This window comes from Delphinus delphis, chromosome 1 (genome assembly GCF_949987515.2).
Source record: "Delphinus delphis chromosome 1, mDelDel1.2, whole genome shotgun sequence".
Taxonomy (NCBI): domain Eukaryota; kingdom Metazoa; phylum Chordata; class Mammalia; order Artiodactyla; family Delphinidae; genus Delphinus; species Delphinus delphis.
This window is the reverse complement of record NC_082683.1, coordinates 112,618,129-112,644,925: the sequence shown is the minus strand read 5'-3', so window position 1 is coordinate 112,644,925 and position 26,797 is coordinate 112,618,129. Positions and strand designations below refer to the sequence as shown.

Sequence of the window (26,797 nt, the reverse complement as noted above, 5' to 3'; positions counted from 1 at the left end):
CCATGCAGATTACCAGTTGACCAGTGCAGAGCTCTCCTCCTTACCGGCCTTCAGTTCGCCTGGGGGGCTGTCGCTAGGCAGTGTCACCGCCTGGCAGCAGCCGCCGCAGCCGCAGCAGCCGCCGCAGCCCCAGCCGCAGCCGCAGCCCCAGCCTCCCCAGCAGCCCCAGCCGCCACCTCAGCAGCAGCCCCACCTGGTCCCCGTGTCCCTCAGCAACCTAATGTGAGTCCCAGGGGATGCCCACCAGTGTTGGGGAAGGGGGAGCTGAGGGGTGGGAAGAGGAGGGGCCTCATGAGAGCTGAGATCCCTTTGAGGTTGTCTGTCATCAGTGGACAGCACGTAAGCCACTAAGTGGCAGCCCTGGAGTCCCCTGCCAAGGCCTGGGAGAGCCATCCTGAGCCTTTCCCCCAGCCAGCCCGGGCTTGGGGTGGGGTGCGGGGCCCTCCTGGCTCTGCAGAAGATGACATGGGATGGAAAGACAACTCACGTGACTTCTTTTCCTTCTTTTCCCTTCACTTGGCCCTCTCTCTCCTGCTGCCTCTGTCTCCATCCACTTGCCTCACCCCACCCCCAACCCCCATCCTCTCACTTTCTGTCCTCTCTCACTCCGTCGTGTGACCTCCCATCACTTTTTCTGTCCCTCACCTCCTCTATTTCTGTCCCCTGTACTCCATGCCCACTGCCTGTCTCCAGCCCCGGCAGCCCCTTGCCCCACGTGGGTGCTGCCCTCACGGTCACCACCCACCCCCACATCAGCATCAAGTCGGAACCAGTGTCCCCGAGCCGTGAGCGCAGCCCTGCGCCTCCCCCTCCAGCTGTGTTTCCGGCTACCCGCCCTGAGCCTGGCGACAGTCTCAGCAGCCCGGCTGGGGCCTCCTATGAGACGGGGGACCGGGATGATGGACGGGGAGACTTCGGGCCCACACTGGGCCTGCTGCGCCCAGCCCCAGAGCCTGAGGCTGAGGGCTCAGCTGTGAAGAGGATGCGGCTCGATACTTGGGTACTGTAGCATCGCCCCTCCGGTCTGCCATTGTCTGCTGCACCCAGGGACTGGCCCATATGCCCCCAGCCTGTCTCATCTCCCACCTAAGAGGTGGCCAGCTAGCCCTTCCATCAGCCCTTATGGGGCAGCACGGACACCCTTTCACCCCCGCCAAAGGCCCATCTCCCCTCCCTCCAGTATCAGTCCTTCTGCTCGATGACTTCCTCCCCTCAGAGCTGGCCCTGCCACTAGAATCCTGGCCCTACTGGGAGAGGGACGTGGGGGGCACATACCCCGTAGCCTGGGCCACGCCCTCACACCCCCTTCTCCATCTCCTCTTTTCACAGACATTAAAGTGACGGTTCCCACTCCCTTCCTCTCAGCCTCCCTGATGAAGAGTTGACAATCTCACCGCCCACCCCTCCCTGTCCTGGGCTCCTCCCGCTCGACCCCCACTTCCTTTCTTGTGCTCCGTGTCCTGTTGACGGTTACATTTGTGTATAATTATTATATTATTATTATTATTATTATATTTTTTTTAATTTGGATTCTCGCTTTGGAGAGGGGGATGCTCCCATCCCCTCTTTCTGCACCCCCCACCAGTTTCACTGGCTGGGGGGCTCTTTTTTGCGGGAAGGGGGGGACACTTTGCACGTTGTACACATATGCTGCAGGAGGGGGTGGGGGGCCCGATAGGCCTTGGGAAAGGACAGGTGCCGAGCCCTGCATGCGGGGCCCTCCCACCCCATCCCCCAGACAGAGGGAAATAACCAAAAACTACCAAACAACAAAAACCCCTTACAATAGACTGAAACCCCAAAGTCGGCCTCATGGGTGGTTTTGTGTTTCAGGGGGAAAGTGAGGCAGAGGTTCTGAAGAAGGTCTCTGCTTCTCGGCTGTTCCTATGGCCACAGGCACATGGGGCAGAATACCCAAGCCTGGGCCCCAGAGGGCCCTGCACACACACCACACACTCTCAACTGATTCTCATGTGATCTGCACCTCCAAGGTGTGCGGGTGCTGGCCGAGGTTTGGGGCTGGGAAGGCTGCCTGGGAATCGAGGCTGGAGGGAAGGGGCTTGAGGTGGGGCCCCTATGAAGCACAGTTGGAGAGAAAGACAGAGCCATGAGGAGAGGGCTGAGGAGGGGCAGAAGGGCTGGGGCAGGGGGTGAATTGGGGGCCCCCTCCCTTCCCCAGCACTTTCTCTAAGATACACAGTGCAATAGCTCCCCGTCCCTCAGTTGACACCAGCCCTGTAAAGCCGGCCACGAAGCGAAGCGCAGGGAGAACTGGGGAGAGTGAAGTGGCTCAGCAGGAGGTGGCCTCAGGCACCCCGGGGTGCCTGAGGACTGGAAACCCTTGCATCCAGGGACTAGCGTGAGTGAGGGGACTTGCTCTTCCTTGCACGTACACATCCCCAGAGGAGTGGACATTGGGGTGGTGTGTGAGGGTGGGAGAGGGGGTGGAGGAGGTCCGCAAAAGGCCTGCCTCCCTTCTTTCCTCCTCGGCCCCTCTCCCCAGCCCTCCTCCCAGCTCCTTCCGCTCCTGACCCCACCTCCCTGCTCTTGGCGCCCTCATTGTCTCGCTACCTCCTGTCCCACCACCCCCAGGCCGCATCCCACCTTCTGTCTTGGCTACTGTAATTGTAAATAGCAACCTTTGGAAAACGTTAGCAGTGTAACAGTCCAGGAAACTGTTTTTTTTTTTGTTGTTGTTGTATTGATATGAAATGAGATTCTATTTTTGTCAAAGTATATTGTAATAATAATGACTCAAACGGCCCGTACTGTACAGACGAGATTCTTCTGCTGTTGTTCTTGCTCCCCTCCCCTCCCCTCCCCAAGTCCGCCCTCTCTACTGCCTCCCCAGTGGGGGCAGCCAAAGCGTGGGGTCCTGAGACCCCAGGCTGGATCACAGATCAAACTGGAGGGGGCAGGCCCCCGGCCCGCAGTCCACCACTACTCCCTGCCCTAAGGGGCCTGTCCTGGGGTGACGTGGGCAGGCAGACTGGGGCCTGCCCCACTCCTTCACATAAGAAGCCCAGCCCCTCTGCCCAAGGGGTGCAGTGCTCCCTTGGGGTTTCATCCTGGTGGGAAAGTAGAGTTAGACAAGGCCCGGTTTTGTGGTAGGCGACACTGCCTGCCTCTACGATCCAGCCGCTTGCAGTATTCCGATACTTGATGCAGGGAAGGAACCCAGAGCAGAGGGGTGCGTGTGACCGCACAGGTACCCGAGTGTGTTGATGAGGGCATCTGGTATTTATGTGTCTGAGTGTACCCTTGTATTTATGTGTGTGTGTGTGTGTGTGGCTGCATGGGTGTACCTTTATGTGGCTCTGAGCCCGTCTGGGCATGTGTGTGTGAACTGAGCTCTGAGGGTGTGTGCGTGTGTGTGTGTGTGTGTGTGCGTGCCTGAGTGTGTGTTTACAGAGGGACAGATGGCTCTTCTTGCAGCCACACAGCCCTGGCTTCCAGCTCTGTGACCCTCCTTCCTGAGCCCCACTCTCTTCCCTGCTGCAGCCCCTGTTCTCACCCTCAGCTCTGATATGTTTATACTTCACTTGGGGATCTGGCACTTGGCCTCTTTGCTTCTCCCTGTAGCCCTACCTCTCCCGCAGCTCCACGCACAATTGTTCACCCAGTCCCCAGGCCTTTATACCCAGCTCCCTTTCTTGGAGTACCCTCTTCCCCCCACACCCCCTCCTGCTTTCAGGATGATACTCAAGTTCCTCTTCCTCTCTGCAGCTTTTTGCTCACCTGTGCTGTGGTCCTTCCTTACAGCTTACCCCCCCAACTGCTGATTGGGCACACAGCATGCCCAGTCTTCCTGCACGTTCCTAGAGGGAGTGTCAGTAGATGAGACTTGATCAGGACCTTGAAAGAAGCCAGGGTGTAGTCTTGTGCATGCGTGCATGCATTCCCAGAGCCTTGCCCAGTGCCTGGCACATAGCCAGCGCTCAACAAATGCTGATTGGGTGAAAGGTGAATGATAGGTGCTCAATAAACGTTGAATGACTGGCCTTCCCTTCTCAGGCTATTCCCGCCATCAGTCTGCCCACCTTTCTAGGCTGGGCTTGGCCACCATTAAACATGGGGTCGGGGTGAGGGCCCCTGCAGTTCACGGTGCAATATTCACCAGTTTTGCCCTCTGCCTTGTAATGGCAAACCTGGCTTTTGATTACCATGTGTGGATGTGTGCGTGTCCTTTTCTCTCTATCCCTGGGGGCAGGGGGTGATCTGTGAATGAATATGTGACATTTCTGCAATTCAGTATCCCGAGGTTTCTCTTGGGGTTAGGGGCCCCTGGCCGGCCTGATGAATGGGTCGCTGGGAACCCAGACCTCAAGTGGGGACTTCATTTCTTCTTCCTCTCACAAGCCAAATTTGCCTCCACCCACTCCTTCCTCCGAAGAACTGGGCATTTGCCAAAGTAATCACTGGAGTCATCCAATGCCCCTCCCCTCCCCAGGTTTCCCACAGCTTTCAGGGATAGTGGGCAAGAGGACCTCCCACACATACACCCCTCCCCCAGTGGAACACACCATTTCCCCTCCCCCCAGCAGTACACTCAATGCAGAGAGACTGACCCCTGACCCTCATCCAGCCCTTCCCACCTTGGACAGGAAGGAAGTAATGCACCTTCTCTTGCTGATTATTTATTTGTTTGGAGAGACAGAAATGATGTAAAAGTGTATCTAGAAATATCTATATCTATATATTTTTAACTGACTCTTTGGAATCCCCTGGGGTGGGATGGGGGGTGAAATTAGGCTTTCACGGAGGGGAGGAGACATGGAGCCTGGGAACGCTTCATCTCCCCTCTTGCCACCTCTCCATCCCCTAAGCAGTTGGTAGAAGGAATGGGATTTGTAGCGGGGGAGGGGGGCTTGGAGTGTCATACGGAGAATCTGGATTCTCTGTCTTCCCCATTCAAGTCCCAGAGGGAAGGGGGGAGGGAGAGGGAGGGGAGACAGGCCCCGAGGTGCCCCACCCTCAAACCCGACAATCACCCACACTCCTAGGGCTCATCCTGGGTCCTGGGGAGGGCGAGTCCAAGTGTGTGACTGTTGATTTGTTTTCAATATTTCTTTTTGTGCTGTATGGTGATGCTTTCTTAGTATTCTACACAATAAGAAAAGACAAAGTCCTCGAGATTCTTATGAGTTTTGTTTGAAAACTCTTTCACTATATTTGTTGTAAAGAGGTTTACTATTAAAAGAAAAAGAATACACGTTTCTGATACTTTGGCCTGGGTTCTGGTTTCTTTGGTGCGGTCGGCTGAGTAGGGGAAGGAAGGATCGTGTGGCCCTGCCAGGGTGGGAGTCCAGAGCTCCACCTCAGCAGGGAAGAAGGGCGGTTAGCCTGCCGGGCGGACACTCACGACGTCTGAGGTGGGGTTTTCAGGTGAGAATTTCTTCCAGGTGCTCTGGTCAGAAGCAGAAGCAGCCCCAGGACTCAGGAGGGTTGTCTGGTTAGAAGCCAGAGGAGGGATCCCGGGACACAAGAAAAACAAATACCACTCAAGGCTGGGTCAGGAACAGATGGAATGTGCGTGGAGGAGGAGTGTGATAGAGGACCTTCAGCTACGGAAAGCTTTTCCACGGCAGAAAGTTGGCCAGGCACTCTGTTAGGCACAGATGGATTCCACCTTCACGGCCCCCACAGAGTTCCCTCCCGAAGGGGCAGCTGCCCTACCCCTCCCTTTTGAAGCGCCCTTTAACAGTGCCAGGAGCCTCTCCCTGCCCTCCTCACATACCCCAAAGGGCTTCCCCACCTGGTGCCTTTCTGCAGAGGCTGGCAGGGGCTGGGGGCTCTTGCGCCCGAAGCCGTGTGCCCTGCACAGCTGTGCTGTAGGGCAGATGCGGGGGCTCTGGAGGGAAGTGCACAGGGAGGGCCTGGCTCACTACTAACAGGCTTTGGCCACTCTTCTGTACTAGGCCCATGCTAGGTGCTGCAGCGGCAAAGATGGAGTATGAAGGGCCCACATACGATGGTGGCGACAGGCCTGCAAATGCCTAAAATCCACAAACTGTGGTTTTAATGCTTTGGTTGCGGCATATGCAGGCACATCACAGAATGTCTTCATTCCTTGGATTCCTCATCTGAAAACTGCGGTCGTCTGTACCAGTCCTGCCTCCCTCTCAGGGTCGTGACAGATTTTGCTTCACTTCTCCCTCAGCTGGAGCAGAGGTGAAAGATGCTGAGCAGGAAAGGGTTAAGAAGGTACTCTCCCCCGGATGAGGTTCCCCTGCTGGCTGCCTGTGACTAGAACAGCCTTGACCTAACACAAATCCCGAGCAAAACCTCTCTCCTCTGCACATCTCATACACTCAGACTGTTTGGCCTCACGCCTCCTTCTCTATAGACACCGGCCCCTGATGTCCTGGGTAGGCATTACTATAGCCCACAAATATTTCCTGCCCTCTTCTGCTTCCTGGACACATAGAAGACTGTATTTCCCAGTCCCTGTGTAGTCAAGTGAGGTCATCAGACTAGTTCTGGCCAGTGGACCGTACTGGAAGTAATGTGTGTCACTTCCAAAATCAAGCTGGTATGTGATTCTCCAAGTGCTCTTTCCCTGTCGTGGCAACTGTGGAAGCATGTCGAAGCAGCCTGGATGGCTAAGCTGCCTTAAGGTGATGTCCAGCGCCACAGTGGACTTTGTGTGAATGGAAAATAAGTGTGTTATGTTAGGCCACGGAGATTTCAGAATTGTGTCTGCAACATAACCTATCCTATCCTGATGAATGGAGTATCCATTCACACTGGGACAACCTTGAAGCCCCCTCTACTGCATACCCGCTGTGGTGTGGTACAAAGATCTCTGGACTTGGCATAGTCCAGAACTTGTTCAACTCCTAGTTCTGTTGCTTACCAGCTGTGTGGCCTCGGGTAGTCACCATTTGCCCAAGCCACTGTTTCATCAACTGGAAGACAGAACTAATAGCTACCCGTTTTCTCTAACCCAAGCCTTCGCCTTCTCTAATCCATCCTCCCATCTTTGGCACAGCACTGATCATCCAGCACCTCATCGTTCTCTACTGCCCACCAAATAAGCCCAAACTCCTGGGCAGGGTTCCCAGGGCCTTCAAAGAACTGACACAACCTCTTTTCCAGGCGTAGTCCATGCAACTCCACTGCACATCCCTTGGCCACTAGGGCAACCAGGCAGTACAGTCCATTCCTTGACAGACCCTTTGAGTCTTCAGTCATGCCATCCTCCTGTCTTAAATGCAACAAACATTTATTAAGCACCTGCTGTGTGTGAAACTCTTTGTTAGGCATTGGAGACACAGAGAGGAACAAGACAGCTCCTGCCTCTCAACTCACAGTTAAGCGGGGACAAAAGACAGGTGAACCAACAGTTAACACTTGAGTCAGCAGGCTGCATTAAATGACAGGTAGGAAGGCTGTAAGTGGGCTGTGGGATCAGAGGAGGAGGCACACCGACATCCGAGCCAGTACAGATCAGGGGAGGCTACTTAGGGGAGGTATTTGAGCTGGATTTGGAAGACATGTACAAATGAGGGCAGGGAAGGCATTCCTGGTAGCCGGAATAGCGTGTAAAGTATGGAGAGAAAATGGTGCATTCAGGAAATCTAATACTGTGGTATGGGTCAAAGGTACAGCAGAGAAAGCTGAAGAGGTAGGCGGAAACCTCACTGTGAAGGAGGGCCTTGATGGCCGTAATTTGGATTTTATTCTGCAGGAGATATTTGGTCATCAAAGGATTTTAAATAGAGGAGGGACTTGATCAGATTTGCACTTCAGAAAGCTTCCTGCCAGTATAAGCTCCCTCAGACAGTAATGCTGAGAACCAGTTGGAAGGCAGGCAGAATTGAGGTCCAGTCGGGGTCCTTTGCAAGTGAGAGGATGAATTTAGTAAATACTTAAGAGGTAGAATTAACAGGACTCGGAAACTGCCTGGTGAGGGTAGAGGACGAAGGAAAGGGAGGCGAGTCAACGACTCTCAAACTCATGCTTGGACTACTGACTGGATGGTGGTGCTGTGGCACCAGACAAGGCCACCAGGTACGTCCGAAGGAGATGAGTTTCGTTTCAGATGAACTGAGTTGGAGGTGTACGTGGAAGGCCGGCAGGGTGAGGTCACCCCATGGGTAGAGAGGTTTTTATGAAGAGGGAAGCCATTCATAGTGTTGGTCACCTGTGAAGTCGTCGTCGTCCTTGGGACATGGGAACTCCAAGGACCAAGGAAAAAGGCTGGAGGGCGGGGCAAGGAGAGACTCATGGAGGGCCCCAAGCTGCATAAGAGTTTGAGTTGTAGAGATCAGAAGAACCAGAAGTGTATTTCTTATCTGTGATCTCCTAACTTCACTAAAGGCCTGCTTGACTCATTAGTCTTTTTTTTGGCCGCACCGCATCCGGGATCTTAGTTCCACGACTAGGGATCGAACTCATGCCCCCTGCAGTGGAAGTGCGGAGTCTTAATCACTGGACCACCAGGGAAGTCCCTTGACTCATTAGGCTTGTGCTAACCTTGAAAAAGGGAAAATTCACTGATGCATTCTTTGGGGCATCGAAGGTAGGGAGGAGTGTTTTGCTCCCCAGGGGTAACTGCAGGGTCAGGTGTGGTGGACCTGGTGCAACCCTAGAGGTCACTGGTTTTCCTTCGATAAGGAGAGAGAACACTTCTTTACTCGATACCTGGAGGATATTCCGGAGGAACTACCTGGTAGGCAGCTGGATGAATGAAGCTGGGGCTCAGGACAATGCGTAGGCCAGAGGCAAGAGAAGGCTTGTGAGACATCAGCCTAGAGAGAACCTTAACTTCTTCATGACTCAGTCACTTCATGTGTAAAATGGGTTGCTGTGAGATTTAAATAAACGTTACATATTAATCACTTGAAACCATTCCTGATCCATAAGTGCTCAATCAGTGTTATTATTTTTATTACTGCTACTTGTCAAAGACATGAAAATAGATTAACTTACGTGGGTAAGAAGAGGTTCTATGGGCAAAAAATAGGGCTCTACATGCCTGTTTCTTTGAAAACTTTCCTATCATTCAAGCTTTTACTCCTACAACTTTACCTCCATTAAACTTTTCCTGATTTCCCCCATCCTACCCAGCTGGCTATGATATTCTTCTCTTATGAAGTGTCTTAGGAATCTGCCCTTTTTATAGCTCCTACCTCATTCTACCTGAAACTGTAGGTACTAGTTTCTATTTATTCTGTACAACTGGACTGAAAGCTCTTCTTAAAAATTCACTGTCTCACCCATTTTTGTGTCTGGCTCAGTGCCTGGCACACAGAACGTGTTCAGTCAGACTAAAATGAGATAATGCATGTCAAAGTGCAGTTCATAAACTGAGCGCTACAATCTACAAAGGGTTTTTTTCCCCCTCATGGGCGTGGTAACTTTCTGCAGCTTCTCTACTTTCCAGCACCAGATCCAATGGGGCTGAGAAGCGTGGAGTCCAGTTTCTTCTAGTTATCCCTCCACTGAAGAATTAGCACCCAGTGGGCGCCTATCCCCAAAGAGGTGACTCTTGGGAGGTGGGAAACAAAGGGTGGTATCTGATTGTTCCAGCCAAGGAGGCCAAGCAGTTCCCTGTAGCTCATGTTCTTGTGACTCACCCCTCAGTCCCATGGGCTAACTTTTCCAGCCTTGTGATTGTGGAAACTTGTTTCAGGAACAGCAAGCGGATGTGAAAGGGACATAAGGCGACCCCACCCCAGGCTCCAAAGTGGCTCCTACTGAGCCAGTACAGACTGCTTGTTTCTGATTGCAAACTTAAATCATTCAGTGTCATTGCCCGGCTAAGGGGCACGTCCAGTGCCCTGCTCTATTTCAGTTGGTAAACCCTAGGCCCAAAAAGAAAAGGTGGCTCTCAGGTTCTTTCCACAGCGCAGTTCCCAAATAGGTATAGTTCATTTGAGCCTAGGCTTTATTGCTTCCAGTTGGATTGACTTGCATTTACCCACCCCACCCCCCTTTGCTTTGCCCCCGTTTCCACCTGTTTACAGCTCTTAGGCCTCATTTGGGCACTTCGTTTGGCTTGAGATCCCCGCCTTCGCAGTGTGGCCGCCCAGAGTCACTCCCATTTACTGCGCATCAGCCGCCATGTGTCCAATAAAAGCTGGCGACGACGCCGAGGGCCCAAGAGGGAAGGGGAAAGGGAAGAGGAAGGGGAAGGGCCCCGCCTACACGGAGGTCACGCGCCCGCCAAACCCCGCCCCTACGTGACCGCAGCGCCAGTCCTCACCCCCAGACACCGCCCTTGGCTGGGAGCGGAGGCTGGCCTCGGCGCCTTGGTGTCCAATCCCAGCGCTGCCACCCAGTGCCGGGTGGGGACCATGAATTGGTTTGGTATTCGCGAAGAGGAGAATCTCCATCTAAGGCGAAGGGGAAGAAGGGAGGTGTAAGGCAATAAAAGCACTTGTTTAACCTGTCCCACTAGGCTGTAAGCCCCCATGGAAGCAGACATCACCGTTCCAAAGCGCCTGCCTAGGGCAGCGTCTGGCATACAGTGGGTGCTCAACAAATGATTGACTAGCAACGACCCCTGGGGACCCCGTCACCCTTTACACCGACCCCTTCACTCTCTCATTCACCCTCCCCGCTATGACAGCAAATAAGGCAGTCGGTCGCCAGCGGGTGAGCCAAGCTTCCTGCACGCTCCCAGGCTAACTTCCCAACCTCTTGGTCCGCACGGGCATGAGTACGGACAAAGACCCAAATCCACTCCTAGGGCTCCCCACCGGAGGGCGGGAAGTGGATCTTGAGGCTCACTTCATTGGCTCATCCGATGACGGATGGGACCATCAGCCAACCGCAGCCTACACAAGACGCGTGCGTACAGAAGAGATTTTAGCCCCTGTATGGAAAAAACACGAGCGGAGCGAACCAATTTTGGCTGGGTCTCACCAGGGCCTCGAGGAGGAGATGCGCATGCGTGAATACAACTGCCTCGCGCCCTGCCCAATTCGAGGGGGAGGGAACGCCCTCCCGCCTGCTGGCAGTTTTCACAGAAGTTTAGCCTCCGTTAAGAGTATGGCCAGCCATGGAGCTGCCTGGAGTATCCCGAAGAAAGGAAGAATCCAGGTCCCTGCCCTCGCGGGTGACACGGCCGTCCCCAAACACAGCCAGAGCGCCACTGGCCTGGCCCTGTTTGCAGAGGCCCCTCTGGAAACTGTGGGCCCAACGGTGACGTGAATATTAATTCTCAGTTTACGAAGCGCGTTGTATCCGCTGTTTCAGGAGTTCCTCGCAAAAACCCTCCTGTTAAAGTAAAGAAAGAAGTGGGAGGCTCAGAAAGGGGAAGGAGCCAGGCCGAGGACACTGCCTGTGAGGGTGACACCGGAATTGGAACCCAGGCCACCCATTCAGTGCTCTCCTACCACGATAAGCCACCTCCCTGCCTTCCAAGGAGTTTACGTCTAGTTAGGGTGATGCCACTTAAGATATAGGAAAAGTGAAGCTACAATTTCAGCTCATTTTAAAAATAGACAGTGACTGCTAGAGGCGTTCATAGTGGGAAGGATTGCTTTGTGCTCTTGTGATCTGAAGAGGCTACGTCAAGGAGATGAAGCTTCAAAGTATGTATAATTGGATTGACTAAATCTTAGGAACATACTGTTGAATGATAAAAGAAATCCCAGAACACTGCAAGTATTTGAGACCATTTTCATAAATCTCAGAAACAAGCAAAATTAAACAATATATTGTTTGGGTATATATGATAAAATGTTTTGAAAAGCAGAGGAATGATAAACACAAAATTTATTAGTAGTTACTTTGGAGAGAGTTTGGGGATGGGATGGGGAAGAAAAGTGGATGCTCTTGGTAATGTTCTAGTTATTGGGTTAAATGGTAGATTTGTGGGTATCCATTATATCTTATAACACACATATAACAACTATTCTTTTGTATGTATAAAATATCTAAAAGATGACAGTGGAATCATCTCCACCACCACCACCCCCAAATATAATACACAGTTGGAGAGATGAGGGGAAAGCCTTAGCTATATTACACTTGGTTTCCAGAGCATTTCTACACATGTTATATCAGTGGATCCTCACAAAAACCCTTCGAGGTAGGTTTTATTATCTCCATGTTAGAGAAGAAGAAACTCAACTGAAAGTTACTGGAGGCCAGTGAACAAAGACAGGAAAGGCGGAAATGCAGAAGGCCTGCGGGGAGCCCTGTACAGCTAAACCTCCAGTGCGCCAAGCACGATGCCTGAACAGAGAACGTGATCAGTAAACATTTGTTGAGTGAGCGAGTGGCTGAATTTTCTAATTACTTGGGTGTCTAGTGGTGAAATGAGCTGCCCTAGAAGCAGTTGAATACCCTGCACAACAGCTGGCTGACCATTGTCAGGATCAGGAGTACTACAGAAGTGATTCTCTCTCTGGGTGAAGGTTGGATGTAGATAACCTCTAAGATTCTTCTCAACTCTAAGGCTCTATGAGTTTATCAGGGGCTGAAGGCAAAACCATATGAAGATAATATTTCCACTGGGGAAGTGGAAGTGGTCACCAAAGAAATGCCTGGACAAAGGAGACATTTTGAAGGACAAATTAATAGGACCTTTTGCCAGAATAAGTGTGAGGTGTGTTGTAGTTGTTGTTATGTGTATTGTTGTAGGTAGCTACAGGAAGTTGACACATCCCAACTGGATGAATGGTTGTGCTACCAAGTAAAACAAGGAAGTAGGCCTTCTTTTAGAAATGCCTAGCAGACAGTTGATAATACAGGATAGTGCTCAGGAGAAATAAGGGCTGAAGACACAGTGAGATGTAAGAGAAAGAACACTGGAGTTTGAGTTAGGAGACCTGATTTCTAGACCTGGCCTTGCCTGTAATTGACAGAGTCGCCTTGGACAAGTTACTTAATCCATCTGAGTTTATATTCTCAGATATTAAGGAACATATACACACAGCAAGAACTATAAAAAGAAGAATGTGCCCTACCCCTTTCTCAAGATCTAGTTAAATCTACTCATATAGTTACATATGCAGGTATCCATCATTGGAACTTTGCTGTCCTTGGTTGTCCATTAATGTCATGTTCTTTCTCCATTATAGGACTTAACCACATTTTATTTCGTGTGCTTGTGCTAGAAGTGAGTTCCTTGAGAGAAGGAGCCCTATCTAATTCAAGTTTATATTCCCCCAAGGTGTCTTGCACAAAGTAGTAGATGTGTCTTGAATCGCGCAGAATTGTGTGGTTAAGTAGAGAGCAATGTTTAATCTCTGTGAGACCTAAATGTCCTTATTTGTAGATTAAGCTAGTTCATCTTTAAAGTTCTTTTGAATTATAGAAGTCTGTTATCCAGCTATGTTCTATGGATTGGGAAGATTGAACTATCCAATCTCTAAATTCCTTTTCCAACTCCAATATTCAAAGATTTTATAATATTGAGTTACAAGTAATCTGCACAGAAGTGATAGATTGAACTTGAACAAGTTCTTGAAGGGAAAACGCGTAGAAGAAGAAGATTGAGAACAGAAGCAACATCCAGTTATCCGATACAAGAAAGAGAAGCCATTGAAAGTGACATAAAAATCAGTCTCAGAAGTAAGAGAGACTTCCCTGTCGGTCCAGTGGTTAAGACTCTGCATTCCCAATGCAGGGGGCATGGGTTCAATCCCTGGTTGGGGAACTAAGATCCCAGCATGCTGCACAGCATGGCCAAAAAAAAAAAAAAAAAAGTAGGAAAGATAATAATAGGAGGGGTGACAAATTCAGATGCCTAGAGGAGCCAGGCAGATAACATAAATAAATGAAGTGGTCATGTAGTAAGTATGAGGGAGCAGTGGAGACTGGAGAGGCCACAGCCCATCTGAAGAAGTCAGCAGTCTCTGATTACCAAAGCTTGTGTTGCCACATCTTCTAGTTTTTAAGATGAAGCTGTAAATCCAGATTTTTGTTTGAAATCTCATGACTCTTAAATGTGGGCAACCAATTAAGATTCTTTTGATGCTCTATGCAGGTAAACACACACACACACACACACACATACACACACACACACACATACAATCTATAGGTCAGATTTGTTGGGCCACAGTCTTTAGCCTTTCTAGTATAGTAGCAAAGAGGAACTCTTTTCCCACCCTCAAATCATATGTGCTTAAGTATAATTTTAGTGGAAGAGGTTCCTGTTTCTGTTCATAGCAGTTCTATAATATCAATCCCAACCCTCTTGGTACTTCCAGGGCTTTGCCCCATCAGTTATACCCTTCTCTTCCTCTTTTTCTTTTCTTATTTATGCTGCGCATGGGCTTTTTCTAGTTGTGGTGAGCAGGGGCTACTCTTCCTTGCGGTGCGTGGGCTTCTCTTGTTACAGAGCATGTGCTCTCGTCACACGGGCTTCAGTAGTTGTGGCTCGCGGGCTCTAGAGCGCAGGCTCAGTAGTTGTGGCACACAAGCTTAGTTGCTCCGCAGCATGTGGGATCTTCCTGGACCAGGGATCGAACCTGTGTCCCCTGCATTGGCAGGCGGATTCTTAACCACTGTGCCACCGGGGAAGTCCTCCTCCTCTGTTTTCAACTTTTCCCTTTCTACTTGCATCTTTCCTTCAGTGTAAGAACATGTTTAAGTCTCTCCACTGCTCCACTGTCCTATAATCCCTTCTAGGTACTTTCTAGAAAGTTTTCTCTCTTTTTCCCTTCTCCAACAAATTTCATAACAGAATTAATTGCATTTGCTATTTCTACTCTATCTTTTCCCATTATAAGTTGGCTTTACTCTTCAACTCACTGTAGTCTAAGGTCAGCCTTCACCATTCCACTGAAGCCTTTCTGACCGGGGCAAAGGTCTCTGTTGCTAAATTCACTGAACTGCGCCAACTGGGCTAAACTCCTCAGAGATCAAGTATTATCCTTTGCACCTAAGTAAGAGGTGTTCCATCAAAGTTTATTAAAACAAACTGGAAAGTGTTTTCAAGAAAGAAGGATGGTCAGCATCATCAAACCTGCGAAAAGATCAAAGACTGTGTTGGCCAAATAAAACCCATTAGATTTTAAGATAAGGAGATTGTTGGTAACTTTTGAGAGGGGTAGTTTCAACAGAGGGAGTTGGTAAACATATTGCTGTGGTTTATAAAGAAAGCAGTTGTGAAGTCATGACAGAGGATATAAATCATGCAGAGAAGTTTGGCACTACAGGGAAGAAAAATCAAGCAGGAAATACTGGAGAAATAATGCCAGTTGGAGTTCCTAAGATTGAGAAAATCATGGCATGTTTGTAGGTAAAGGGGACAAAACCAGCAGCATAGGAGATACTGAAAATGCTCGAGAAAGGGAACATGCATCATCAGAGGGGATGGGAGGGAGTTGAGAAATCAGCCAGTTGAAGAGACTGGTTGGCTTTTGCAAGGAAGTGAGAAGTCTCTTCCTCTGAAGTAGGCAGCAGGGTTAAAGGCACAAGTCATAATTATATACAGACCCTTGAGGTAGGAAAGGTGGTGTAGGAGAGCTCCTGTGGATTTTTTCAGTCAGATGGAAGCAAGGTTACATGTCTCCAGTAATGGGGTGGTGTACAAGAACTGTAGATTGCTGGTGATCTAGGAGACATTATTCTTTACTGGCTATACTCCTTTTGCTTACTGTGTATTGTTTCCCGGGGGTTCTGTATTTGCTGCCCTTTCTTCTTTACTCCTTTTCAGGGAAGTGTCATCTAGTCCTGAGGTTTAAGCAAGCACGTAAATGCTGATGACTCCCAATCTATGTCAGTAGCTTAAATCTCTCTCTTGAGCTTCAGATCTATGTATCCAGCTACCTATATATATAACATATCCCCAGGGTATCTTACGGATTAAACTGAACAAAAACTCAGTATCTCCAGGACTGAAACTGTTAATTTCTCCTAAATTGTTTATCACAGCTAATGGTCACAATACTTTCTCTGTTGCCCAAGCCAGATACATGTCTTCATCTCGCTCTCTCTTTTTCTCTCTCCCTCTCCTTCTCTCTCTTTCTCCAAATGTGTGCGTAGGTAGATAGGCATTTAAAAGACTGGGAACACACTTATATTTTGTGTATTATGTTTTCTTTTTCACTTACTAATGTCATAATCATTTTATCATGTCAGTAAATGATTGTCTATATTTTTAGTGTCTGCATAGTATTATCTCCTACACATGTACTATATTCTACTGCCCTGATGAAAATTCTGTTTGCTTCCTTTTTTTCTATTATAAATAGCACTGAACATACATGTACGTATTTTATTTCCTTAGACTGAATACTTAGAACTGAAAGTGGAAGGCCAAAGAGTATGCACATTTGAAAAGCTTTTAACACATATTGCCAAGTTGGCCTTCCAGAAAAATTGTATATGGGTAGCATTCATTTGCCTGTACTTCTGCCAACATTGGATGTTAACACCTTTAATTTTTGCTGATATGATAGATTATATTTGGCCCTCCAACTCTCAGCCCCTGCCTTTCCCCAAAATCCTTTATCCTTTGTTTCTCACAACTCTCCCGGGATACACAACTCACTTGAAAGGCCGAGGGGAAAGTTACACCAAATTTCCCATAGAGATAGTTCTCAATCTTCTGCCCTTTCTTTAAGCCTCTGGCCCGATTTTTGCTGCTTTCCTGCGCAGTGGTTTCTAGACTATTCTATATGAGCTTCCAAAATATGTTTTTGGTGACTCTTTAGTATTTTCTCTTATCTCCCTCTTTTCCTAAATTCCTGTCTCTGAAAAGTCGTCTCTTCTCCCTCCTTGAAGGTTGACCCTTCCGAAGCACTCCTGCCCTTCCCTCCTCCCCTAGAACCTTTGCCTTATTTGAGCAGTATCTTCCATTAATAGAGTATTAATGTCCTTCCTCTTCCAGCAAATATAGTTAAATCTCTCCTATACAAGAAAAGAGTTCCATCACCTTTTTTACCTTCTCAAACTTGTACCTTCTCAAACTCTCCTATTTTTCATCATCAAACTTTTCTAAACAGTGATCAAGAAGTGTCTATTGAGTCTCATTTACCTCTCACCCCTTGAATTACGTGTTCCAGCCCCTTTTCTCTCCTGAAATTGTAGTCTTCAAGGTCCCAAACAGTCTCAGAGCCATACTGAAAATCTTGGTCTCTGTTGTCCTCCTTCACGTCTTAGTAGCTTGTGACGCAGAACCATGACCTCCATCCTGAGGCCATCTTCTTCTGGCTGTGTGGCTCTGCCTTCTCCCGGTTCTCCTCTCAAGAGAACGTCTGTAATTCTTCATGCCCTCTAAGTGTTTGTGTGCCTCCACCCTCATCTCTTCTCTCTCTCCCCCCTCTCTCTTTGGGTTTTCTCACCTACTTCTGTGGCTTCAGTGATCTTCTTTACGTTGATGACTCACAGCCTCTCTCTTGAATTCCAGACCCAAATGAGATAGTTACCTGTTAGACAGCTCTACCTGGATGTAACTCCTCAGATTCCACAAGTCCCGTATTGAATTCCTGAGCCAACAACCCCTTCCCCTCCCCACACAGAAAAATCTGCTCTCCCACCATGTTTCCCATTTCAGTTAATGCTGTCACCATACTTTTAATGGTCACGTTCAAAATCATAATCTAGGGCTTCCCTGGTGGTGCAGTGGTTGAGAGTCCGCCTGCTGATGCAGGGGACACGGGTTCGTGCCCCGGTCCGGGAAGATCCCACATGCCGCGGAACGGCTGAGCCCGTGAGCCATGGCCGCTGAGCCTGCGCGTCCGGAGCCTGTGCTCCGCAATGGGAGAGGCCACAACAGTGAGAGGCCCGCTTACTGCAAAAAAAAAAAAAAAAAAAAAAAAAAAACCATAATCTAATAGTTACCAGGTATTGAGTACCTGCTATATGCCAGGTTCTTTCCATACACTGTCAAATCCAATCCTCTTACAATAATTGTGTAAAGTTGATTTACTATTCCCATTGTTATAGATGAGGAAACTACTAGAAAGCGGTGGTATTCACAAGTCTAGTTAGTGGTAAAGCCTCTGTGTGGTATTTCACCACATAATTTCTTCCTGCTCCTCTACCATATCCAGCCAGTTTCCAGGTCCCCTGAATCTCTGCATGTTCACTGTACATCTGCCCCTTCTTTATCTGCCCACCACCTCCTTCAGTCAGCCTTTGTTCTTTTTGCCTAGAAATTAGCAAACCCTCTTCAACGATCACTGACAGATTTCATTCTAAAGCATAGTTTTAAACATATCACTCCTTGTAGGTTAAAAATCCGAAATTGCTCTTGGTGCTGAATGAAGTTCTAACCCTTTAGCTTGGCCTCCAAGGCTCTCCACCCTCTAATGCCAGCCTTTCATCCTGCAAGTGCCCTTTGTGGACTTATATTCCACCTAGCCAAAACATGAGCCTTCAACATGCCCCGCACTCCTAACCCAGTGTTTGTTCTTGCTATTGCTTCCCTCTTTAATTCCTTTTCTTCCTTATCTAACCCTCCCCCCCACCAATATGTGTCTGTTGAAATCCTACCCACACTTAAAGCCCAATTCAGATGCCACCTCCTACCTAAAACCCCTTCAAATCCTCTAAGGGACATTTCAGTTCTACCTCTTCCAACCGCCACTCTTAGTATTTTTTGCTTTTCTTTGTCATATTTTTCCTTGTCTCAGATTTTTGTAAATGTATGTCTTCCCAACTAGTCTCTTATATTCTCAAAGGATATGGACTGTTTCTTAGCTATCTTTGCTCCTCTCACCTTAACCCCGCCCCCGCGCATCCCTCCCCCCGCCCCCCACTGGGCAGTGTTCAAAGCAGTCATGTGCTGTGTGTTAAATTTTAGTTTGGCTGATTTGAACCAATCAAATAAACATTTGGTCCATTCTTGTTAATCCTTCAACTTCCACATTTCAGGCTCTGTCAGGTGAGCTGTTGTGCTGTGTTTCTAGACTGAGTGGCCTTGTAGGAGGGAGTCATTCCTGGAAACTGGAATAGATCAGAGATACCCCTAGGAAGAGAGATTATTTTCTCCCATTGGATTCCTACATAAATAAATTTTACCTACTTTTACACAGTCAGTTCTATTCCAAGTGTTAGGTAGAGGGAAGCAGTGTTCCAGGCTTTGGAGTCAGCCCAGGTCCCACCACTTACTAGTATGACTCAGAACATATTGCTTAACCTCTTGGACTCTCTGTGAGTACTTACCTCGTAGAGTTGTGAGGAGTCAATATAATGCAAGTAAAGCACTTAGAATAGTGCCTAGCAAAGATTAAGTGTTTAATAAATTTTAGATGTTATAGTAACAGTAGAAATTATAAAATACATTCAAAATGGGTTGGGGTTTTTTTGTTGTTTTTTTTTTTTTTTGGTATGCGGGCCTCTCACTGTTGTGGCCTCTCCCGTTGCGGAGCACAGGCTCCGGACGCGCAGGCTCCGCGGCCATGGCTCACGGGCCCAGCCGCTCCGCGGCACGCGGGATCCTCCCGGACCGGGGCACGAACCCGTGTCCCCTGCATCGGCAGGCAGACTCTCAGCCACTGCGCCACCAGGGAAGCCCCAAAATGGGTTTTATCTATTTATACTTTAGTATGAATGTGCCTGCCTTTCTGGAAATCCACATCAGTGTAGATTAAATGACTCTACTTCCCAGCTTCTCTTCCCAGGTCAGCCCTTCCAGCCCCTCTCCTTCCTCTCTCCTCACTCTCCTCCTGTGTGGAGGAGGATATTGCCATAGCCTTGCATGGCCACCAGGAGGAGCATTTGTGCCAAAGGAGGAGTTCCAACTCTCCCGTAGGAAAAAGTCAGCTTGAGTCTCCTGGCCTCATACGCTCCCCTCTAGGGCATGTTGCTCGGTAGTGTGCTATTTTGCGATGCCACCACTTCCATCTCCCTGTCCCCTCCTCCTCCAGGCATACATGGGGCTCTCTAGTTCTACATTTCCATTCTCTTCTTTCAGACAGCCTGTTCTAAAGGAATGAACCCTGGATGAGAGCCAGGAGACCTGTGACTTACCCAGCTTTGCCACTGATTAGCTAACTGCTTGACTTTCTTTAGCATCCGTTTCCTCACCTGTGAAATAATGATACTAATACCTGCCCTGTGAGCCTCACTAGGTTGCTATAAATCTTAAATATCCTGACATGTTGACACTATTTATTAACTATAACATGCCACAAAGGTTATACCTTTGTCTAATCTCATACAGTGTCATTGCTCCCTTCCACTGTCTTTGCAGTCTATGCTCTTCATTCCCATCAACCCTGTGCCTCAAGTTGGAAACTCATGGTCAGGAAGGGAATACAGAGCACAGCTTCTCTACCTCTGCTAACAAAAAGGAATGAGTTTCAACCATAGCAAGAGGTTGAAAGGCTGGAGCCTCTTTTTTTAACAGGGAGAAAAGGGCAGAGAGGGAACTGTCTAGAGCAACATGAAAGCAGGGATACCTAGAAACAAACAGAGGGATGGGGTGACTTGCTCCATAATTGGCCAGAGGGAAGGCTTAGCGTATTTTTGCTAAAAGGTTAAGGGCATCAGTGAATAAAAGAATGAATGTAGGACTTCCCTGGTGACGCAGTGGTTAAGAATCCATCTGCCAATGCAGGGGACACGGGTTCAAGCCCTGGTCCGGGAAGATCCCACGTGCTGCGGAGCAACTAAGCCCGTGCACAACTACTGAGCCTGTGATCTAGAGCCCGCGAGCCACAGCTACTGAGCCCACGTGCCACAACTACTGAAGCCCGCGTGCCTAGAGCCCGTGCTCCGCAATAAGAGAAGCCACCACAATGAGAAGCCCGCGCACCGCAACAAAGAGTAGCCCCAGATCTCCGCAACTAGAGAAAGCCCGCACGCAGCAACGAAGACCCAATGCAGCCAAACATAAATAAATAAAATTTTAAAGTTAAAAAAAAAAAGAATGAATGTATTGGGACTTCCCTGGCGGTCCAGAGGTTAGGACTCTGTGCTTCCAGCTGCTGGGGTCCCAGGTTCTGTCCCTGGTTGGGGAATTAGGATCCCGCAAGACACGCGGTGCAGCCAAAAACAAAAACAAACAACAACAACAAAAACCCGAAAACAAACAAAGAGAGAATGAATGTATAAATGAATCTGCACGAATGAATGAACTGTGGTCCCTCCCTACGGTAAGGTATTTAAGGTTTTGGGACACTAGGTGGCAGCACAAGGCAAGAAACCAAGAGATGAGACGGAGCACCTCATCTGTATTCCTCTGACTTTAAGCACCTTTTCCCTTTCTCTACCTACATTCTTTCAAAGGATGACACTCTCTAATGGTAAAGATGCAGACAGGGAAGAGAAAATCTGAGGGGAACCAAATGCATGTTTCCTAGGGTCATTTTCAAATAGCCCCTGGGGTTAGAGTGTTCCAGCTTTCAAAAGGGCATAAAAAGAAAAAGGAAAATTCAGAACACTGCATGAGAAATCTGGATCAGGGTAAGGAGGCATTCAGATAGGACTCCCAATCTAGACTGATTGGGAAAAGAACTGTGGCAGGAATCTTTTTTTTTTCTTTTTTTAAAATCAAATAATGTTACTCTGAGGAAGTGAGTGCCTCACCCATTCCTGCCTCAGGACACCAAGGACATGTCTCCTCCAATTTCTCCATAGATAGAAAGCCCATAGCATTTCTCAGCAAAGCAAAAGCAAAGCAGAGATCAGGAGTGTAGTTAACGGAGACTCTTCATTTTATCCTCCCATCAAGTATTGGTTCTTTGCTACAGGAAAGAAGGCTCTGCCCAAAGCTGGGGGCCATCGAGTAAACCCCCATCTCAGCCATGAAATCCTGAAAAGCTACTGTGGTACAAAGCAGGGAGTTGCTCATGCCAGCTTTGCCACCATAACGCAAGTCTTCTGTGTCGTGAACGTCACCGCAGTGGAAATATGTTGCCTTCTCCTTAGTTTCACTCTGCTTGGTTTTGTAACTCTAAGACAAAATTCCCCTTTCTATATGATTTCCATTTCTCCTGTTGCTCTGTCCAACATCCTATCTTAGCAGCCATCCGTGGATGTGCAGCCCAGTGACGCCCCAAATTTCCTTTAGCACAGTACAACAAATACCACCATCTGATCCTGTTTTCTCTGTCTCTGGGCTATGACTCCTTGATTCTCCCTGTTTCTTCCAGACCTCACTTCTTCCCATGCTTTTCCTTTGAACTGTAACATTTACTGTCTTTGTAATAATGCGTATAAAGCACTTGAAACAGAACACTCAGTTATTCATTCATTCAACAAATTATTTATCAAATGCCTGTTATACTCTTCTGGGCACTTGATAGAGAAATGAACCAAACGGGCATGATTCCTGCCTTCATGGAACTTTCAAGGAAGCTTATAGTTTTCAATTTAAGCTGACACATCCACTGCTTTGTGTCAGAATCTTGGCATTGGAAGGAATGTTTGAAACAACTAGTTCTATCCCTTACCCAAATCAGAAATTCCTTCCTCTATGTCTTTGAAGGGTGGCCATTATTAACAAAACATTCTCTATATTTGGTCTTTTCTGGCCATTTATACATCCTTCTTCATGCCAACCCTAATCTGCTTCCTTATTCCCATTCACCGATTCTTCTCCTACACTATTTTTTTAAATATCTTTATTGGAGTATAATTGCTTTACAATGTTGTTTAGTTTCTGCTGTACAACAAAGTGAATCAGCTATACGTATACATATATCCCCATATCCCCTCCCTCTTGAGCCTCCCTCCCACCCTCCCTACCCCACCCTCTAGGTCATCACAAAGCACCCAGCTGCTCCCTGTGCTATGCAGCAGCTTCCCATTAGCCATCCATTTTACATTTGGTAGTGTATATATGTCAGCGCTACTCTCTCACTTCGCCCCAGCTTCCCCTTCTGCCCCCACACACATCGTGTCCTCAAGTACATTGTGCACGTCTGCGTCTTTATTCCTGCCCTGCCACTAGGTTCATCAGTACCATTTTTTTAGATTCCATATATGTGCGTTAGCATGTGGTATTTGTTTTTCTCCTGCACTATTAGTCTGTCCCTTTTCTTTCTTTTCTTTTTTTTTTTATTGGGGTACAGTTGTTTTACAATGTTTTGTTAGTTTCTACTGTATAGCGAAGTAGAGTTCCCTGTGCTATACAGCGGGTTCTTATTAGTTATACATATTAGTGTATGTATGTCAATCCCTAGTCTGCCCCTCTTCTACATGATGGCCCATTGAAAGTTAAAAGTTAAAAACAGATATCATGTCTTGTGTTTTCCATGTGCCAGTCACTTTAGTGGGTGTTTTCATATGATCTCATTTAATCCTCACTTACTGTGCAGCCAATGTCATTCTCACCTTACTTACTAATAAGGAAACTGAAGACAAGACAGGTGAAGTAACCCGCCCACGGTCATACCTCTTATATATCACAGAGCCCCCTGTTTTTAGCTAATCCTCTTCTCAGTGCTATCTTATATGTTAGTATCTCACTTCAGATGAAGCCAGTTCAAAGAGCAGTAACATTCTTCATCTTTCTTGATCTGGATGTGATTCTTCCCCTCATAAAGCCAAAGACCACGTTAGCCTTTACCAGTTACATGATGGTATCGGTTCATAATGAGCTTACGATTACCTAAATGTTCAAGTCTTATTGATAGGCATCATCGTGAAGCATGGTCTCTCCCATTCTCTCCTTTCCCTACATTCTGCATGTTCAGGTCCTATTCATCCTTCAAGGCCCACCCAGCTCATGCCACCCCCTTAACGAAATCTTCCTGATTCCACATTATGCCAACTGAATATTATCTCTTGGGCTTCACTTGTGGCACAGTGGTTAAGAATCCGCCTGCCAATGCAGGGGACACGGGTTTGAGCCCTGGTCTGGGAAGATCCCACATGCCACGGAGCAACTAAGCCCATGCACCACAGCTACTGAGCCTGCACTCTAGAGCCCACGAGCACAACTACTGAGCCCATGCGCCACAACTACTGAAGCCCGCATGCCTAAAGCCCGTGCTCCGCAACAAGAGAAGCCACTGCAATGGAAACCCCGCGCACGCACTGCAAGGAAGAGTAGCCCCCGCTCGCTGCAACTAGAGAAAGCCCGCATGCAACAACGTAGACCCAACACAGCCAAAAATAAATAAATAAGATAAATTTTTAAAAAGGACCTCTTGCTCTCCCCTTAGAATTTCTATCTCCTTTTCTGAGCACATATCATGTCCTGCTATGTACATCAGTAATCTGTGTCCTTGTCTTCACTCTTTAACCAGGGCATACGCCTCATTCCCTTTTGTGTCTCTTAGATAGAAGTATCCAGCCACGTTTGCCAAATGAACAAATCTTATAACTGGGAAATTAGCATTGTGTCCCTAAATGTGCAAATGCTTTACACACTGCTGTTAAATTTCTTGAGCAAAGGCTTTCAAACTTCTCTGTGGTGTTGGGGCACAGTCCCTGCTCTGTCTTGCACAGTGTTTTGTATAGAACACCCGCCAGGAACTGTGTATTACCTCATTGATTTTTCACAGCAGTCCTGTGAGGTTGGCATTATCTCTGTTTTACAAATGAGGAAAATGGAGAGTCAGAGAGTTGAGGATCCAGACCCAAGATCACCTAGCTAGTAAGCAGCAGAGCTGGAATGATTCAAGCTGAGATCGTCCTGACTCCAATGTCTGTGTTATTTCTGTCACTATGCTGCTTTTCTAAAATAAAACATGTGCCCCTTCTGGAGACCAAGTGTGTTTGGGGCAGTCGCTCCAAACAGGCAGTTGGTTGTTGGCTGAGCTGGGGAGACCTGCCTCTGCAGATTGTCCTGGAGATGATAAAGCAGGCTGCTGGGAGCCCCTTTAGGTTCTTGAGCAGGTCAGAAAACAGCTAAAAATAATGGTTGAGAGACAGAATGGGTTAGATGTGGCCAAGACACAGGAAACGATGGGAAGAGACCGGCTATTCTTTGTGTGTGGAACTCTCTCCTGATTTCCTCTTGAATAATTCTCTCATCTTCTGCAAGTCTTTGTTCAAATGCCACCTTCTCAGTGAGGCCCCATCCCTCACTCCCTTACCCTGTTTTATATTTCATTTATTTTCTATGGCACTTATCACCTTTTAATAAATAACTTGCATGATCTAAATCCTGGAACCGATTTGCACATACATAGTCCTCCTGGTTCAGCCATAAATAAACTGCCCGTGAGGCTCCTCTAAGCCTCTCCCTCCACCATTTATGAAGCCCCTTTTGACAACAGAGTAATAACAAAGAAGAGAATAAATGTGAAAAGCCTATAGAAGAAATGACTTTCAGATGGAATTAAATTAGTGCTTCTGCGGATTTCCGTGTCCTCTTCCCCACAGTTCTGCCAAGGGAGGGATGAAAGTTAGATTTCAATAATTATTTCCCAACAGTCACAGGTGGGAGAAACTTGAAGAGACTAGAGAGAAAGAGAGACCAAAAGTGGGCTGGGGCAAGGTGGCCTCAGAGCTGAGACAGCAGGCCAGTGGGGCACAGAACAGGCTGTCCCACACCTCCACAGGGGGCTGATCCTCAGAGACCCCCAGAGCCCCGGGCCCGCCCCTCTCCCCGATTCCCATCGTCGCAGGCTCCCGAGAAGAATGCAGGTCAGGAGCATAAGTGACCTTTCACACCTCAGACAAGCTAAGTTTGTTTTCTCCTTTTCTGTCCAGCCCGCAGCAGGAGGGAGGGGGAAATGGGATGGGCCTTGTCGAACTTTCTCCCGCTACAATACCCCAGAGGAGCTGAAGTGGAGAGAGTAAAGGATCTATTTATTTTGGCTCAGGAGGGACAATGTAAGCAGATGGTCTTTGATGGGATTAGCGGCGTAATCTCTAAGACCCTGGTAAATTGGAAAATGATCCATTATATTCCAGGAACCTTTGGCGGCTTCAGCTCCTGGGGAGGGAGGGGCAGAGCCCGGGGGCACCTTGTTAGAAAGGACCCCCCTCCGGGAGCAGCCGAATCTTGCACAGAGAATTTGGGAAGAAGTTCGTTAGCTGGGCGATGGAAGCCCCTCTCCACTTGAGAGAGCACAGAAATAAGAATTCTCCCAGTGCCCTCTCAGAGCCTCCTTTTTCTTCCTTTCCCTCCTCCCTCTCCTGGGTGTGCTGGGGTGTCTTCACTAACGTCCTCTGCCTCCAACACTTTCCATTCCCAGGAACTCTTCTTTGGGGAAAGATATTGGGTCGCCTGCCTTGGGAGGTCAGAAAATTCTTCTTAGAATCCAAACGATAACCCTCCCAGTGGAATCTCAGTCCATTTCCCACTCCCTCCACTGGGACTCCCTCCACTCTCCACAGACTTGAAAGCCAGGCAGAGAAAGAGCCAGGACAGGGGGAAAGGGCAGGGATTGGGGAGGGGGGAGAAACGTGAAAGGGGAGGTAAGGTGATAATGAGCCACTCTGCCCAACCCTTCATCCTTTTAACTCACCTCAATCCCCCCAGAGCCCAAGTGCCTCCAGACTTAGGATCCCCTCCATCTGGAGACTCTGGGCCTCTGAGCTGGAGGCGTATGGGAGACGCATTCAGTGTGAGGTGTGGTGCAGTAGGTAGGGTCATATAAGTTATTTGTAGTGTGTAGTGTGTAAGTTATTTGTAGTTCCTCACAACTAAGTGAGGAAAATTGAAATCGAAACACTGGAAAGCCTAAGGTCACCCACTTCAGTAAGTGACAGAACTAGAACTGAAACTTGCTTTCATTATATTGTGAGATCTACTCGTGTTGATATAGAGGTCTAGATTTTTATTTTAACTACTGCACAACATTTTATTGATTTATTTCAGTATTGAAGTAATTTCCAAAACTTTATTGTTACAATCAGTCTTGAACAGACATCTGCTTGGAATTGTATCAGATTTATAGATTTAACTTGGGGGATTAAAAACCAAAACACAAATAGTCAAATATGCATTTTTCCATACATAGAATCTCCACAATTCTCTGAA

The 26,797-nt window shown here is 48.1% G+C and overlaps 1 protein-coding gene across 2 annotated transcripts in view; it reads left to right on the top strand.

Annotated features, from left to right (window-relative positions):
• The window catches only part of MEF2D (myocyte enhancer factor 2D), a 33,976-nt gene extending 28,759 nt beyond the window's left edge, over nucleotides 1-5,217 (top strand). For both annotated transcript variants that reach the window (XM_060031897.1, XM_060031888.1), the window contains 3 exons: nucleotides 9-222; nucleotides 694-1,000; nucleotides 1,330-5,217. In XM_060031897.1, coding sequence (XP_059887880.1) covers nucleotides 9-222; nucleotides 694-1,000; nucleotides 1,330-1,341 — 533 coding nt within the window. In that variant the 3' untranslated portion in view covers nucleotides 1,342-5,217. The remainder of the gene's footprint in view (nucleotides 1-8; nucleotides 223-693; nucleotides 1,001-1,329) is intronic.
• Nucleotides 5,218-26,797: the final 21,580 nt, after the last annotated feature.